The sequence below is a fragment of the Melospiza melodia genome, chromosome 8 (assembly GCF_035770615.1).
Source record: "Melospiza melodia melodia isolate bMelMel2 chromosome 8, bMelMel2.pri, whole genome shotgun sequence".
Classification (NCBI taxonomy): Eukaryota; Metazoa; Chordata; class Aves; order Passeriformes; family Passerellidae; genus Melospiza; species Melospiza melodia.
The window spans coordinates 15,851,598-15,866,507 of record NC_086201.1 but is presented as its reverse complement, the minus strand read 5'-3'; the positions used below and the strand labels follow the sequence as shown (position 1 = coordinate 15,866,507).

The following is a 14,910-nucleotide window of genomic DNA, read 5'->3' as shown; positions in this document are numbered from 1 at the left end:
TACTGCTCAGAGTCCCCACTCCTCGTCGGGGAAGGTGAAGGCAAAGAAAGGCCGGGTGGAGGGAAGGAGATGGCTGCAGGGGTTGGAAGGAGATGGCCCCAGCGCGATGTCCCCTCCGTGCGCTCCCGCTGGCTACTTACACGTGGAGCGAGAGCGCCCGTCCTCGGTACAGGCTGAAGGCGCTGCCGTACGGGTCGCTGGCCACCGACAGGCTATCCTCTGACCCCCAGCTCGTGCCCACCAGATTAGCCCGTGATGCCCGCACCAGCGGCTCCACGCCCAGGTGCCGCACCTCGGCGCCACGTGGGGCCGGCGTGTTTGCTTGCCTTGGGGTTCCCTGCGGCTGCGGCCAAGCAGCGGGACGGAGGTAGGGTCCCCGTGCAGAGAGGCTGGCATCCGTCTCCTTCTCCACCACGGTCTGCTGGCTGCCTGACCAGCTGGAGCGCTCCTCTGCCTGTGACAGGGCCAGCACCGAGGTTGGCGTTGTGTTCATGGAGGCGTCCACGAGGGTGTCAGACCCACCTGAGAGAAGAGGCATGAGCCAAGACTGGGTGCCTGTGGGACGAGCTCAGCATCCTCCTCAGAGAGGGCTGAACCACTGAGAGGTGTCCCAGCATGTCCTGAGCAGCACCCTGCTGCCTCAAGCCCTCCCCGCTTTGTATGGGTGGATCACAGCTCCCTCTCCATGGACACCCCCAAAGCCTGGCCAGCAGAGGCCTTGTGGGGAGTCATGGCCAGCAGCCAGCGTCAGGGCTCAGTGCCAGCCAGGTGTCCCTGCTCACCCGTGGGGGTGCTGAAGGCCGTCTCATCCTGGAGGTCACTGCGCTGTGTCACCTGGGGGTCGCCGGATTCATCCTCACCTGTCTCCGAGTCTGGGGTGGGAGGGGAGAGTAGGGAGTGAGGGTACAGACAGACAGACAGCAGACCACACTGGTACTGCCTGTTGCAGACCCATTGGCTCCAGGAGCACGACAGCAGTGCCCAGGCAGCTCCAGGGCAGGAGGAATGCCTGTGACCTGCAGGGACAAGCTGCCAGGAGGGAAAGGCAGGACTAGGAGTGGGAAAGTCCAGCAGGGCAAGGGCAGGCAGGAACAGTGTTAGATGACGGGAGGAAGGGAGGCAGTGCCAGCAGTGGGAACACAGCTGGCAGAGGTGGCACGGGGACAAAAAAGCAGAGCAAGGGGACAGTGGAAGTGACAGAGCAGGGTGGCAGGCTGGGGCACAGGGTCCACTATAGGGACAGTGATGGCATTGGGAAGGCGTCTTCCTACCGTAGCTTTGTTTCCTGCAGGAGCGGAAAACTTCGCTTCCATAGGGGCAGCAAGAGAGAGAGAGACATCAACACCCGGTTATCGGCCCGGCCTGCGGAGACGCGGGGGCAGCCGGGGGGCCTTGTCCCCAGCCCTTCCCCACCACGTCTCCACTCTGCATCACAGTCACTGCACACCGCTCCAGCGCTGCACACAGACCCTCTCCTCGCACACACCGTCCCGTCCCACCGGTGAGTGCACAGCACCATTCCCTCCCCGTGCCACAGCCACATCCCGCCCAGCAGGACAGCCACCCCTATCCCTGGAGCTGTGCCCTCACCACTGCAGTATCCATGCATCCCTCTGTGCCTGCAAGGCATCTCAGCCTGGGGCTGACCCTCCCAGTCTGTGCCCAGCTGGGCACTCCTGGGGGTGCTGGGGCACACGGACATGTGTCCATGTGCACACAGCCTCCCCTGGCATGTACAAGTCCATCCTCTGCCCCACCAGTGCAAGTGCTGTACAACACAGCTGTGCTCCACAGCACAACAGCGGTTGGTAAAGCCAAAATTCTCAGGGCAGGGCATCACTAAGAGCTGCCCCCCACCAGGCAGGATGTGGCAAGGCCATTTCAGTATCACCCTAATGTGCCATTCCAGGAAAAATAGTGCCATGCTTCCAGGGAAGGACTGACTTTCCTCCTTGCCACTGCCCAAGCCCTCACAAGCTGCAGCAACAACTCCTGCAGTGAGAAACACATTCCCAGACCCACCACTGCTCCTGTCCATTGCACTCTCAAGGTGTGTGGGGAGCCACACTGCTTCCCCCCACTCCAAGCTACCCCTCTGCAGCCCAGCACTCGACCAACTGCTTCGTGCCCTACTAGTGCATCAGATTCCCAATCCTAGCCACAGCAGTCTGGCAGCCCCTGAGCAAGGAGAGCTGCAGGCCCAGGAGCAGACCAGCTGCATGGGGGACACTGTGAGCTCCTGGCTGACTGGGACCCTATTTTGTGGCTGGCAAGATGCAATTCAGCCCTGCCCAGCCTCTGCTTGCTGCATGGTGGTGGGCCCCATCCTGGCACACTCGGGGCAGCGGGGGGAGTTGGGTCCTGGTAACTCAACGCACCATGCGTGAAGCGCCCGAAGCGCCGCGAGTGGCCGGTCTTCTGCAAAGGAAAAGAGAACAGAGCATTACCCGTGGCACGGCGATAGATACCTGCCCTGCACTCACACTGCCACACCACACACACACACACACACACACACACCCCATCCCAGCACACGCAGTTCCACTCACACCCACAACCTCTCACACGCACTCTGGCACGACAAATGTCGCCCCACTCACGCCCTCCCACAGGCAGGGCACACCTGGCAGCGCTGACATGCACCCCCGCTGCACACCCACGGCCCCACAGGCACACGCCCCCACGCACACGCAGAGATGGATGGCTGTAGGTGGGCACGTGCGGCGCATGCCCAGCCACGCACGCTCACACACCTGAGCGCACGCGCGTGCACGGGGTGCCCTCGGTGATGGCACTGTGCCCCCCAGCCCTCTGCTCCAGCCCAAGCCCGAGAGTGACAGTGGGGCACCCCAGATGCCCCAGAACTGCTGCCTGCAGCTGGCATAGCCTGCAGAGAAGTCTTTGCCTGGGCTGCTGCCCAAGCGCTCTGCAGCCCCTTTAAAGCCACCCAGCCAGCATGGGGATTTGGCCAGCAAAATGTCTTCCAGGCACTGGCCCAGACTCCACCATGGCCACTGGCCCAGCACGGGGACAGCATCCTTCTTCCCCTGCCGAGGCCATGCCAGTTGAGAGAGGCTGCCTGGCAGCAGGGCACCGGCCTGTCGGTGCAGGGGCTGTGCTCACCCATGCCGTCTGTGCGGGCAGGTGGGAACCGAGCGCGGGCTGGAAGCACCAGGAGCTCCGTGCCAACTTGGCTGCCCTCTGTGCTGCAGCCCAGGCCTGGGCACCTGCGTGCCTGGGAAGGGACCAGCTGAGGGCAGCCTGTCTGCCAGACCCAGTGTGCACTGACGCCATATCCCAGGAAAGCAGAGGGACGGGGTGATCTCCAAGGCAGGCAGGAGTGGGAATGTGGAGTGCAGACAGGCAGGGTTGGGCTGCCAGGACTGAGCATCCTTCCCAGCCAGTCTGGGTGACAGGGTCTCCGCAGGACACTGATGGCCCATGCCCTGTCTCCTTGGCAGTGGGGAGCCCAGGGCTGGACACCCCGCTGTCTCAAAGCCCTTTGCTCCACCAGCCCCTCCTGCCCCACCATCCCTCCAGCTCCAAAGCAGGTCACAGACAGCCAGACCCCAGGGACAGCCAGACACCAGGGATGGACAGACACCAGGGATGGACAGCCAAGCATGGCAAGCAGCTAGTTGCCCTTGAAGGGCAGCAGGCTCATTTCACAATGCCCTAAGCTGCTGCCACTGCTGTGGCAGCCCCTGCACATGGGCAGCACTCCGGTTCTCACCAACCCCCTGCCTGCATGCAGTGCTGGCCAGAGGGCAGCGGCTGCACGAGACACATTTGTATTCAGGCTGAGCCAGGCTTCACCTCCCCTTCTCGGCTGACTCTGCTGGTTCTGGCTGGCAGCCCATCTTCCAGGCCAGGGAAAGATGAGTGATTAACTGCACCATCGGCGGATAATTCCCCCATTAAAAAATGAAAATGCAATTGAGGGCCATTATTGGGTACTCTCGTGGCTTCCCCAGGGACAGGCGCCATCGGCTCCCCATCAGATATGGTGAGTGTACCCAGAGAGCTGGGCTGCATTGCCCAGAGCTGCAGAGGGGCTGAGCCCCTTCCCCTTCATCTCTCAACAGGTCCCTACAGGATCAGGGCACCCTGAGGGATCAGGGCACCTTGCAGGATCAGGGCACCCCACAGACTGGACCCACCTCAAGCACAGCACCCACCTGCAGCCCAGTAGGGAGCAAGTAAGTGCTGGGTGATGCAGGGCCAGCCCCAGGCCAGGAGATGGAAAGGGGGCAGAAACAGCTCAGGGCTTGGTGTGGGATCAGAGTCTGCACAAAGGGGACAGAGAGTGGGGGTAATCCTCCTGTGTGGGATTTCATTTGCATGTTGGGAAAAGGGGTGGAGGAGTCCCAGGAGCACACACTGTGCCACCCAGCCCGGAGCAGAGAGAGGAGCTGGCTGGGATCCATACCCAGCTTCGGCCCTGCGCTACGAGGCAGCTGCGTGAGACCTGGAGGTGTTTCCTTCCCCGGTGCCAAGCATGGATCCACCTGGCCAGGCTGGGGGTCTGTGCTGGCCCAGGCATGGGGCATCCCTCACCATGGCCATGGGGCCTGCAGGGAGAGAAGGATCTCCTGGGACTGTGGAGCTTGTCACCACCTAGCACGTGGAGCCCAGCACCACATGGCACTGCTGCCTATTGTGTGAGACAGGCAGACAGGGAGCAGGGATGGAATGAGGTGGGCAGGGAGTGAGTAACTTGCCTGGTGCAGAGGGACGGCGCTGTGGCTGTTGTGATACCCCTCCCGTGCTCAGCCAGCGCTGCAGGACCCTGCCCTGCCACACAGGCAAGCCCCTGGCCTTGCTGCCCCCAAATGCAGATGGGGCAGCCAGGCTGTGCGAACCAGCCTGCCCCACAGGGACCCTCAGCACCTGCTCTCCCTGGGTACCTGTGTCCCATCGTGCATCTCCCACCCCGGGAAGGTGCTGTGCCTGTCAGCCCCTTCCCGGTCCCCTCTGGGCCACCAGGCACAGTGACAGCGGGGATGCTGTGCGTCCGCATCGGGCCGGTGTGCCTGGGGGATGGGGGCGGGGGGTTGCTGGAAGCGTGCTCCCCATCCTCGCCGCCCCGCGGAGGCCAAGTGACGTCCTTGTTGCTCGCTCGGCAGCGGAGCTCGGCGGGCCCGCGAAGGAAGGAGCCGTGCCTGTGCCAGGCATGCTCCTGACGCGGAGGGGATGACGCATGCAAAGCCTCCTCTCGGGCTCCGTGACCACCGCCGCCGGGGCTGGGAGCCATGCAGCAGCCTCCATTTGCTCCAGAGGGCACACAGGGAACGGAGGGTGCTGCGGAGAGCCCCGAGGGGGTCCCGGCCCGGTGTTGGCACGGGAGGCGCCGAGCCCCTGCCCTCTGCCCCTCCTGCCCGGGCCGGCGAGGCCAGGCGAGCAGCCGGCAGCTCTGCAAGCGGGGCTGAAGCTGGCGCTGTGCAAAGCCCTGGGGAGCCCCGGGGGGCAGCGGAAGGGCTGGAGGGACACTCCCATCCCCATCCTTATTCGCATCCCAATTCCCGTCTCCATCAGCATCCATTCCCATCCCCAGCCGTTCTCGGCGCTGCCCCCTTCTCCCGGCACCCGCCGGCACGGCAGCCTGGAGCCCTTACCTGGAATCGCTTCTTCACCCAGATCTTCTTCATGCTTCTGCAGAGCCCTGCCGGCCCGGTGACACGGACTCAGGCCCGGCAGGACGGCAGCCCGCTCCCGGCGGGGTCCCCGCTGTCAGCACGCCGCGGCAGCCAGCGATGCTCCGAGCATCCTTCACCGCCGGCAGCCAGAGCGGCGGAGGGAGAGGAAGGGGCTCGCCAGGTTGGGCTCTCGGGAGGGCTGGAGCTGTGAGCATGAAGCATCACTGGCGTGCTCCTCCCTCCATCCTTCCCCCGCCTGCCTCCGCCTCCGCCTCCCCGCCAGCCCTGGCACACAGTGACAGCGGTGGGGGACAGGCAGGGCACAGGTGGTGGGGGGCGAGGGCCACCGTCGTAGAGGGGAGGGAGGGATGGGGCGTGTCTGAGGCGGGTACGTGGTTTCTCCACCTCTGGCTTTGTCTGCACGGCAGGCAGGGGTCCGAGCCCCCTGCCAGGCGGTGCAGCCGTACCACTGTCCCCTGTCACCTGTCCATCCTGCCCCACTGCCCAGGACAGGGGTTGCACTCCTCTCTCAGGACACAGCCCCCCCACTACAGCCCCCACATGCACACCAGCTGGGATGGAATCAACACAGCACAGCAGCAGCCTGTGTGCTGTCCCCAAAGTGCTCTCAAACAGGGCAGACCCAGTGCCACAGCAGGCACAAGCCTGCACCCAGCAGCAGGTTTGCAGTGTGCCATGGCACTGCCCAGCCAGGATACAGGCTCACCATCACTCTGCCAGCCTCTGCTCAGTGCCCCACATCCCCCAGGCATCGGGAATGCAGAAGGATCCCCTTGCCAAGACACAGGTGTGGGTCACAGCCCAACTGTACATGGACAGGAGCTAATATGGGCACAGTGCTTCACATCAATTCCCCTGTTGGCAAACCACACAGCCTCCAGTGCCAGTGCTGCTGCCAGGAGCAACCGTGTACCCTGCGTCCCGGGTGCCTCAGGACCCACATGGGTGTGCAGGGCTGGGCTGCTCAGCCCTGTCACAGCACCACTGCTTTGTGGCTGAGACAAGCTGGAGCTGGGAAGGTAGGCTGCTGTCCCTGTCCCTGTGGCATGACACACATGAGACCTCCCTTCCTGCAGGGGTGAGGACCCACAGCACAGCCCAGAGCAGGACTCTGTGCCAGGACCCAGCTGGGATGGGGCTCCTGGGATGCGGGCAGAAGCTGTGGGTGGCAGTCCCCACTGAGGCTGGCCAGGGACATTAGGACCTATAAGTGCTCCTGGGGCTGGCACAGCCCTGGCACACCTTTCCCAGCTGACCATCCTGAGCCCTGCTGCCTGTCCCAGTTTTCTGGGAGATGCTACAAATAAGCCAGAGGGGCAGTCCCAGCCTCACAGCCCCAGCAGGTCCTGTCCTGCATGCCATGCCCCTCACAGCTCTTGGTGCCCCATAGCTCGATACCTTCCCTCACCGACTCGCCAAGCCCTGCAGCATTCACCAGCCCCCTTCCCAGGCCCTTGGAGAGGCTGCCAAGCTCCTGGCCTCACCTCTGTTTGAGCTGCCCCTTCCCACTGCAGAGCATCCTTGGGACGCTGCGGGAGGCCTCCCCACCCGGCGCTTGTCCCCACGCTGCTCACCTGTCCCCTGGGGAGCCAGCTGCTCCACAAGGAGCTGCTCACAGGCATCACGCTCCCCATGGTGCCTGGCAGCTCTGGGTAGCTTTTCTCTGCTTCCCCTCCCAGCTCATGACTCCAAACGTGAGGCTTTTCATGGCTCCATAATAAGTTGCAAATTACCCAGCACAAAAGGAGCTGTTTATACAACATTTCTGTCAGTCCCACAATCCGAGTGATGCTGCGGGGTTTCCGTGGAGACCCTGCACGTCAGACAAGTCCTACAAACGCTACAGCTGGCATTAAGGGAATCTCCTGTCAGAGACAGAGGTCTCTGCTGCCCCCCACCAGCCCGGGATGGGGACAGAAATGAGTACCCTTGAGCCAGATCTAGGTAAGGAGCTGAACTGTGGGGCTCGTGTGGGCCAGGGTACCTGCACCCAGGGCTTCCCTGACAGGCACTCTCACCCTATCTGTGTCCTGCTGCAGACACACAGCCTGTGCATTCTTTTCACACTCAAGTGGGATTAAAACACTCATCAGGGATGCTGGGAAGAAGCACCAAGGCTCGGACATTTCACACAGTGGTACCAGGGTGAGGGTGCTGCCACCAAAGCACCCACAAGGACAGTCTCAGGGAGGACCACCTTTGTCCAGCCAAAACACAGTCACTTGTATATCCTCCAGCTATCCTACATCTGCTCCCCATTGATCACAGCTCCTGGCTGGCTGGGCACACAGCTGTTCCCAGCAACTGTGACTCTGTAGCTATCCCTCAGCAAAAGCTTCATGAGCGACTCTGGGCTGTCCCAGAGATGCTGAACCTCTGGGAATAGCTGGGTCACCCCCAAGAGGCTGTGCCTATTGCAGGCACCAAAAGTCACTGCAGAAGGTGTCCTACAGGAGGTGATGGTCACCTGCAGCTAGGGCTGCCCTTCTGCCCTGCCCCAGCTCCTCTGCAGGTCAGGGACCCAGGACAGAGAATGGCAGCCAGTGCAGTGTGGCATGGACAAGAAGCAGACCTGGAGCAGGTGGCCCCACTGCCACCCAGCTCCAGCTCTGCCTGCTGGACACACATCAGCCCCAAGCAAAGCAGACAGCAAACACTCGCTCAGACTGCAGCACTGATCCCACCTTTCCAAGAACCACAGCCCTCCACACCTTGCTGGCCTCCCAACTGCCCTGCACAGGTCCTGACCAGTCCCACAGCTCTGTCCTGGCATCAGCCCCCTGCCCTGGTCCCAGGCAGCAGCCCCTTGTCTCAGTGCCTGAATAATTGATGGCGGTGTGTGCATGCGGCGTCGCGAGTAGGAGGAGGTCTGGCCATGAATCTTTCATGCGTTTGCACCTCCTGGAGTGCTGGGGATGGTCGGCAGGAGCTGGGGATGTGCTGGGAGCCTGGGTAGGTGGCACCTTCCCTAGCTCTGTCCCCAGGGAAGATAAATACAGCAGAGGGATGTCCCTTGTCACTCAGCAGGGCAGCGCCACAGAATCCCTGTGAGCCTGTGGAGGGGCAGTGCTGTGCTGTCCCCCTCTCCCATGGGCTGGGACACCCCGGTGCCCTCTCCAGCTTTGCCTCCCTTTGCTGCCACAAGAAGGATGCCTGAGCTCACAGTGCTCACTGCAGGCAGAGAGCGCAGGGATGCAAGGCAGCAATGTGACCTTGGGTGTCTGGGCATGGAGCGGGATGGCACAAGGCATTCCATCCCTGGCCTGCCAGCCTCTGCCATACCCCACAGCTGGGAGAGGGGCTGCAGGCTGTGGGGGAAAGCAGGCAAGAGTGCAGGCAGCACGGTGGAAGCAACCAGCAACCTGGTGTCAGGAGGCAGGAAAGGCAATGGCAGTGACGGCAGCCCTGGAAGGAGGAAGAGGCTGCCGTCCCCTCCTGCAGTCCCGAATATTGGTGCTATATTTACCCAGCTGCAGGCCTGGGTTTCAGCCTCTTGCCTGTAACACAAGCCCTGCAGGCTGCCAGAATCCGAGGGGATGGCACATTCCTCAGCAAAAATAACCCTCCAGCAGCAGGCGAGAGGGCAGGGGTGGAGGTGACTGACTGGACAGCTGCACCCAGCACCCCGCTCGCCACCGGGGGCAGACACCGCTCTGACAGACCCTGCATGGCAGTCTGGCACGCGTGGGCACCACACCAGACCCCTGCCCAGGTGGATGGGGGCAGAGGTGGGAGCCACTCTGGGGCAGCTGGCATTAAACACAGGCACGGAGCTGCAAGCTGTGGGACTAAAATTAGGCACTGAGATAAATGGCCAGAGATGCTGAGCCGCCAGGGACACTGTCAGCACAGCCATCCCCAGTGGGCTCCATTGCCACTGCCATGCACCATCAGCTGAAAACTATGCCAACGTGCCCCCACTGTAATTCCTCGCACAGCAAGGGTTTGTGCAGGGCCACCACACACAGGAAGTCTCTGTCCCCTTTCCTGCCCCAAATCCAGGCAGGTTCAGGCTGTTTCCTGGACAGAGGGAAGGCTCCAAGACAGTTTGATTGCTGAGTGCAGGTGGAGGCAAATGGAGCAAGGCCCTGCACTGGGAACCCAAGATGGACACAGCCAACCTTGAAATGAGAGGCAGCCTGGGTGGGGAGGATCAGGCAGCGCTGGCACAGTGAACGAGGGCTGGGCTCTAAAAGGAGATTAGCTCGGGTTCTTTAGAGGTGATTTAATCCAGTTTGCAGGGAAAAAATTCAGGAGATGCAGCTGAGAGGTGATAAAGGCTTTAGCAAGTCCAGGAGCAATGGAGCTGTGGCAGGGGCCAGGGCTGTCTGGAAGGATCTGGAGGCTCCCTGGGTGAACGTGGGAAGCCCCTGGAGCGGCCTGGTGCTGGTGTGAGGAGGGTCAATGCACTCTGCCTGCACCTATGGGGCTGTGGCACTAGGGAGGGCCTGCAGCAGGACAGGGACAGTGCAGTGGGGCATGGTGGGGACAGCGTGGGACAGTGGGGATCTGTGCCCCTGGCAGCACCTGCATCAGCCTGGCCAGCCCCACACACGCTCTCCCCACTTCCCTCAGTGAGCACTGACGCACTCGGGGAACCTGGGAGAAGAGCAGGAGAAATCATTAGTGGGGTGGAGCGACAGATTCAGGGCAAGAGATTAGAGAAGCTAAATCGGGCTTGTGTGAGCGAGGGGGACTGCTGAGCTGGCGCAGGAGGAGCTCCCCAGGTTGAGTACAGAGACTGGCAGCCCCCCCAGGCCACCAGCAGAGACCTGAGCCACCCTGGGGAGAGCCAGCGCTGGCCCCACAGAGATCCTCAGCCTGGCAGTACACCAGGGAGAAAAGGGGCTCTGTGCCCACCAGAGAGGGGCAGATGGAGCAAGGACACCACAACACCTCCAGACACAAAGAACCAGGACCCCAAGTCCAGAGAAAAAGCTGATCTTGCCAATGGAGCAAGGGCATTCCAATACCTCCAGACACAGAGGCCTGGGATGCCAAGTCCAGAGAAAGACTTTATCCTGCCTGGGGACCCTGCACACATCCCTCTTGCCCTAGAAGTGGCTGATGACCTAGCTCAGTGCCCCAGGAACAAGGATGGGGTGTCCCTTCCCAGTACAAGGATGGCAGAGCTCTGAGTGGAACTTCCGTGATCCCTGCAGACCTATCCAGCACCTGGCAGGATGGGGCACTCTCTTGGCACTGCCACAGCACACGACAAAGACAGCTCTTTGCCACCACAGTGGCAAAGCCACACCAAGGGCCGTCCTGCTCCTCGCTCAACCCAGTGCCCCAAAGCCTGCACAGCTCCAGAGGTGTCTCTGGCCCAGGGATGCCTTTTTGGGAGGCTGTTTGCTCAATGGTGGTGCATCCATGGCCAAGAGCCTGCTGGGAGGAGTGCCCAAGGCAGGGTGACATTCACACTGCAGGTTAGGCAATCCTGGCTGCTCAGTCCCTCCCTCAGCTGCCCCAGAAAGGCGGTGGTGAGGGCTGGCTGCTGGGAATTGGGAGCAGGGAAGAGTGCGTCAGCACAACGGGAACGGGCACCTGGGGAAATCAGCCTGTGCTGCTGCTGGGCAGCACCACTGGGGCCCAGGCTGGTGTGGCCATGGAGGGGTGCAGCTGCACACCAGAGCATGGAAACAGGGTGACCCAGCTGCTGTGTGCCCAGGACAGGCTGCCCTCCCCAGGGCAGTGCACATCTCCCATTCCGCACACACTTCACCCCACACCCAACTGCACCAAAGGTGCACGGTCCCCAAGGGACTACTGTGTGATGAACAGTGACTCCACACAGGCTCACTGCAGGGCAGAATCCCTGCTGCACACTCCTCTGCTCCTCCCGCTACTCTGCCAGGCTCCTGACCTGCACATAAACCTTCCTCCATCCTCCAAACACCACTTCTCCACACTCCTGCCTCAGTGCTCCCCTTCAGCATTGTGACAGCTCCTCCTGACCTGCCACAGTCATCCAGCTCCCTGCTCAAGGTGCAGCACCTCTGGTGTGCCTCCTGTGCTGCAGAGTCCCAGTGCAGCTCCTTTCCTGGAGCCTCGGGGCTCAGTGCTGCTTCCCTCACTCCCATCCTCGCTGTCCCATGCAGACAGCACATCTCACATCTCAGAGCAGCGCCACCCGCCTCCACACTGCCCAACACTCAGGCCTTCAGTGTCCCAGGGAGGAGACATCCATCCTCCACGAGGAAGAATTTGTTCACCAAAAGGGTTGTCAAGTACTGGAACAGAGTGACCAGGGAAGTGGTGGAGTCACCATCACTGGATATTTAGAAAACACGTAAATGCGGCACTTAGGGACATGGTTTACCAGTAGGCTTGGCAGTGCTGGGTTAAGGGTTGGATTGATCATCTTAGAGGTCTTTTCCAACATAAATAACTCTATGATAGCATGATTCCACGGTGATGAGGCAGAGGGGGCTGAGCCCCAAACCTGCAGGATGAAGCCCACCCATGCCAGGGCAGCAGTGCCCATGCACTCCCGCTCTGACTGCTGCACCCAGGGGTGATGGTGATGAGCAGGGGGGCTGCCACTGGGATGAGCAAACGCTTGTTAATTTGCCTTGGCTAATTAACTACCCGGTCTCGCACATCGAAGAGACACAGGCTCCGCCTACTTGCCAGCCCCACCTCTCACATTAGGCTCCTCCTCCTGCTAGTCCCATTGCCGTTCCAGTTCACCCGGCGCATTTCCAAAGCCTGGTAAAGCTGTTATGGTGACCCTACGGGAGTTCTGCCCGTGGGCAGCTGGTGGGGGGTGCTGAGGACCGTGTTGGTGGCTCTGGTGGGTGGTACCACCAGTACCATGTGCCAAATCCCCATCTCTCTCTCTCTCTTGTCTCTTTTCTCTCTCTCTCCTCCTGCCCCGAGCAGGCTTGGCATCACATGCTCCCAACACCTCTGTGCCCAGGCCTGGCATCCAGCCTGGCCTGGCAGGGGGTACTGTAGCCACATGCTCGTTCCAGGCTGGAGAGCCACCACAGCAGGGTGGGCACAGCAAAGCCCAGCAGCCCTGCTGCTGGTGGCCACGTCACCCTTACCTTCCATGTCAATGATGGCCAGCACAGCGCTGGTCATGGCCTCTCCCTGCTCATTCTCGGCGACGCACGTGTACACACCGGCATCCTCCTTCTTGCTGTCGCGGATCCAGAGGGTGCCATACTCCTCCCCACCCTGCGCCAGCTGCTCCTCGTTTCGGTACCAGCGCAGGCTGGGCCGGGGGTTGCCCACCACCACCACTCGCAGCCGGATGTCACAGCCGGTGCCGATCGCTGCATTCTTCAATTTCCTCACAAAGCTCGGCGCTGCCGGGCGAGCTGAGCCCTCCTGGGCCGGCCCCGGCTCCGCCGTGACCTTGGCGCGCTTCGGGGGGATGCCGGGGCTCGGCGGGGCTGCCCGGGGCTCCCCCGCAGCCCTGCCGGTGCCGCCGCGCCCCTGTGCCCGGTGCATGGTCTGCAGCTCCCCCAGCACCACCCGCCGCCCCTGTCACCCCAGACCCGCACGTTGTGCCCTTCTTCTCCCCCTGCCTGCGCTCTGGGGGTGCCTGACTGGGGCGCTGGGGCAGTGGCGACCCCCAGCCCGAATGCCCTCCGGTGCGGTGCCTCCCCCCACAGGCTGCGGCCCCAGAGGTCGCAGCACCGTGGGCAAGCGAGGGACTATATTTAGGCTGGGACTCGGGTTCCTGCTCGCCCCGCCGCCCCTCACCGAGCACCCTGTGCAGCGTGGCGCTCACACCCCTCGCCCTGCGGCAGCCCCAGCCCGCCCAGCGCCTCGGCACCTGCTCCTCGCCGGCCCGGTGCGAGTCCCGCGGGTGCTGCCCGCTCGCCGCGCCGTCCCCGCGCTGGGGCCGTGGCGTCCCCCCCTCCCCTGGCCCGTCCCGCAGCCCCCGGCGAGCTGCGCTCCCTCTGCCCCCTCTCCTCAAGTGGCAGCTGCCTCTGATATGTCACATTCCTTGGCCGGGCTCCCCCTCTCCGCGCCTGCTGCCCCGTCCCTGCAGCCCAGCTCCACTTGCAAAGATAGAAAAGGGCCAGCACCTTTCCATATTAGCTGAGAGGCTGGGGGGGACCCAGCCTTCCTCCCCCGCTTCCCCTTCGCCGGCGGTGTCATTGGATCGGGGCACAGAGGGACCCTGACGGCATGCGGAGGGAAAGGACACCGTGACGCTTCCTGCAACGCAAGGCCCGCGGCAGGAGCCGGCCCTCAGGGCCCCTCAGCTCCGATCCCAGCAGGCAGCAGAGCTGGGGCTCCCAGCATCCCTGACCGCCACAATCCTCCCTGCCCGGAAGGAGGGCTGCAAACACAGCAGGACTCCATTTCTCTCACTGGGCCCCTGCCTCAGCCCTGGGCAGTGTGGCTCCCGCCAGCCCTGCTGGAGCTGCTCGGCCTTGGGGCATCCTGTGGGAGCCACCACACGGCGGGCTCCGGGCAGCGAGCAGTCAGGCACGGTCTGTGCCAGGTGCTGCCAGGCCATCCTGGGCATGGCAGGGCTTCCCCATCTCCTGGAGCCTCGGCAGCCTCGGCACCCGGCCCCAGCCGCCGCGCCAGGGGCTGTAAATCTGCGCGAGCAGGAGGCCAGCCACACGACACGGTGCTTCCCAGCTGCAGGCCAGCCCCGGCTGCTCTGGCACAGCCCGCTGCCACCAGCCCAAGGGTGCCAGCATCAGTGGAGCATCACTGGCAAGGAGGAAATCCCAGGGTTTCACAGCTGGGATGGCTGGGCACAATGGACTGGGATGGGATGCCTTGCTAGAACCACAGCCTGGCTGCAGAGTGGCGGAGCCAGCCCCAGAAGGGGCCTGGGGGCCTCTTCCCTGCTCTGCAGGCAAAGGAATGTTTGTCCCCAGCCTGCCCCCAGGGGCTGAACTCTGGCACAGCCAGCCTGGGCCGGCCGGGACCCATGCAACCTGGGCACTGTCCACGATGTCACAGGGCCACCTGCTGGAGACATCCCTTGAGATCCAACACGTCCCAGCTGGGGTTTGCCGCGCTGGCCTCTCCATCAGGGACGCCCCCAGACCACTCCCCACTGCTGGCGGTAGCACACGCCTTGTCCCTAAAACATCACCCCGCGCCAAGCCCACTGCCCCCCTGGCATCTGCTGCTGGCAGAGTTCTGTGGACCCTCCAATATCTCCCAGGGCAGAGCAATCCTGAATTGCTCTCCCACATGGGATGCTCAGCTCTGGGCTCCACTGCAGCATCCCCCATTGCTGGGATGAAGGAGCTGAAACCAAGATGCCCAT

The 14,910-nt window shown here is 62.8% G+C and overlaps 1 protein-coding gene across 4 annotated transcripts in view; it reads right to left on the bottom strand.

Annotated features, from left to right (window-relative positions):
• The window catches only part of SPEG (striated muscle enriched protein kinase), a 38,100-nt gene extending 24,967 nt beyond the window's left edge, over positions 1-13,133 (bottom strand). For 2 of the 4 annotated variants that reach the window (XM_063161951.1, XM_063161952.1), the window contains exons 1-5: positions 5,616-5,855; positions 2,379-2,418; positions 1,272-1,301; positions 783-872; positions 327-522 (exon numbers count right to left, since the gene is read on the bottom strand). In XM_063161951.1, the coding sequence (XP_063018021.1) occupies positions 327-522; positions 783-872; positions 1,272-1,301; positions 2,379-2,418; positions 5,616-5,648 (389 nt within the window). In that variant the 5' untranslated portion in view covers positions 5,649-5,855. Of the gene's footprint in view, positions 1-140; positions 523-782; positions 873-1,271; positions 1,307-2,378; positions 2,419-5,615; positions 5,856-12,709 lie in introns of those variants that run through there. The other 2 variants (XM_063161953.1, XM_063161950.1) reach the window with 2 other exon arrangements.
• Positions 13,134-14,910: the final 1,777 nt, after the last annotated feature.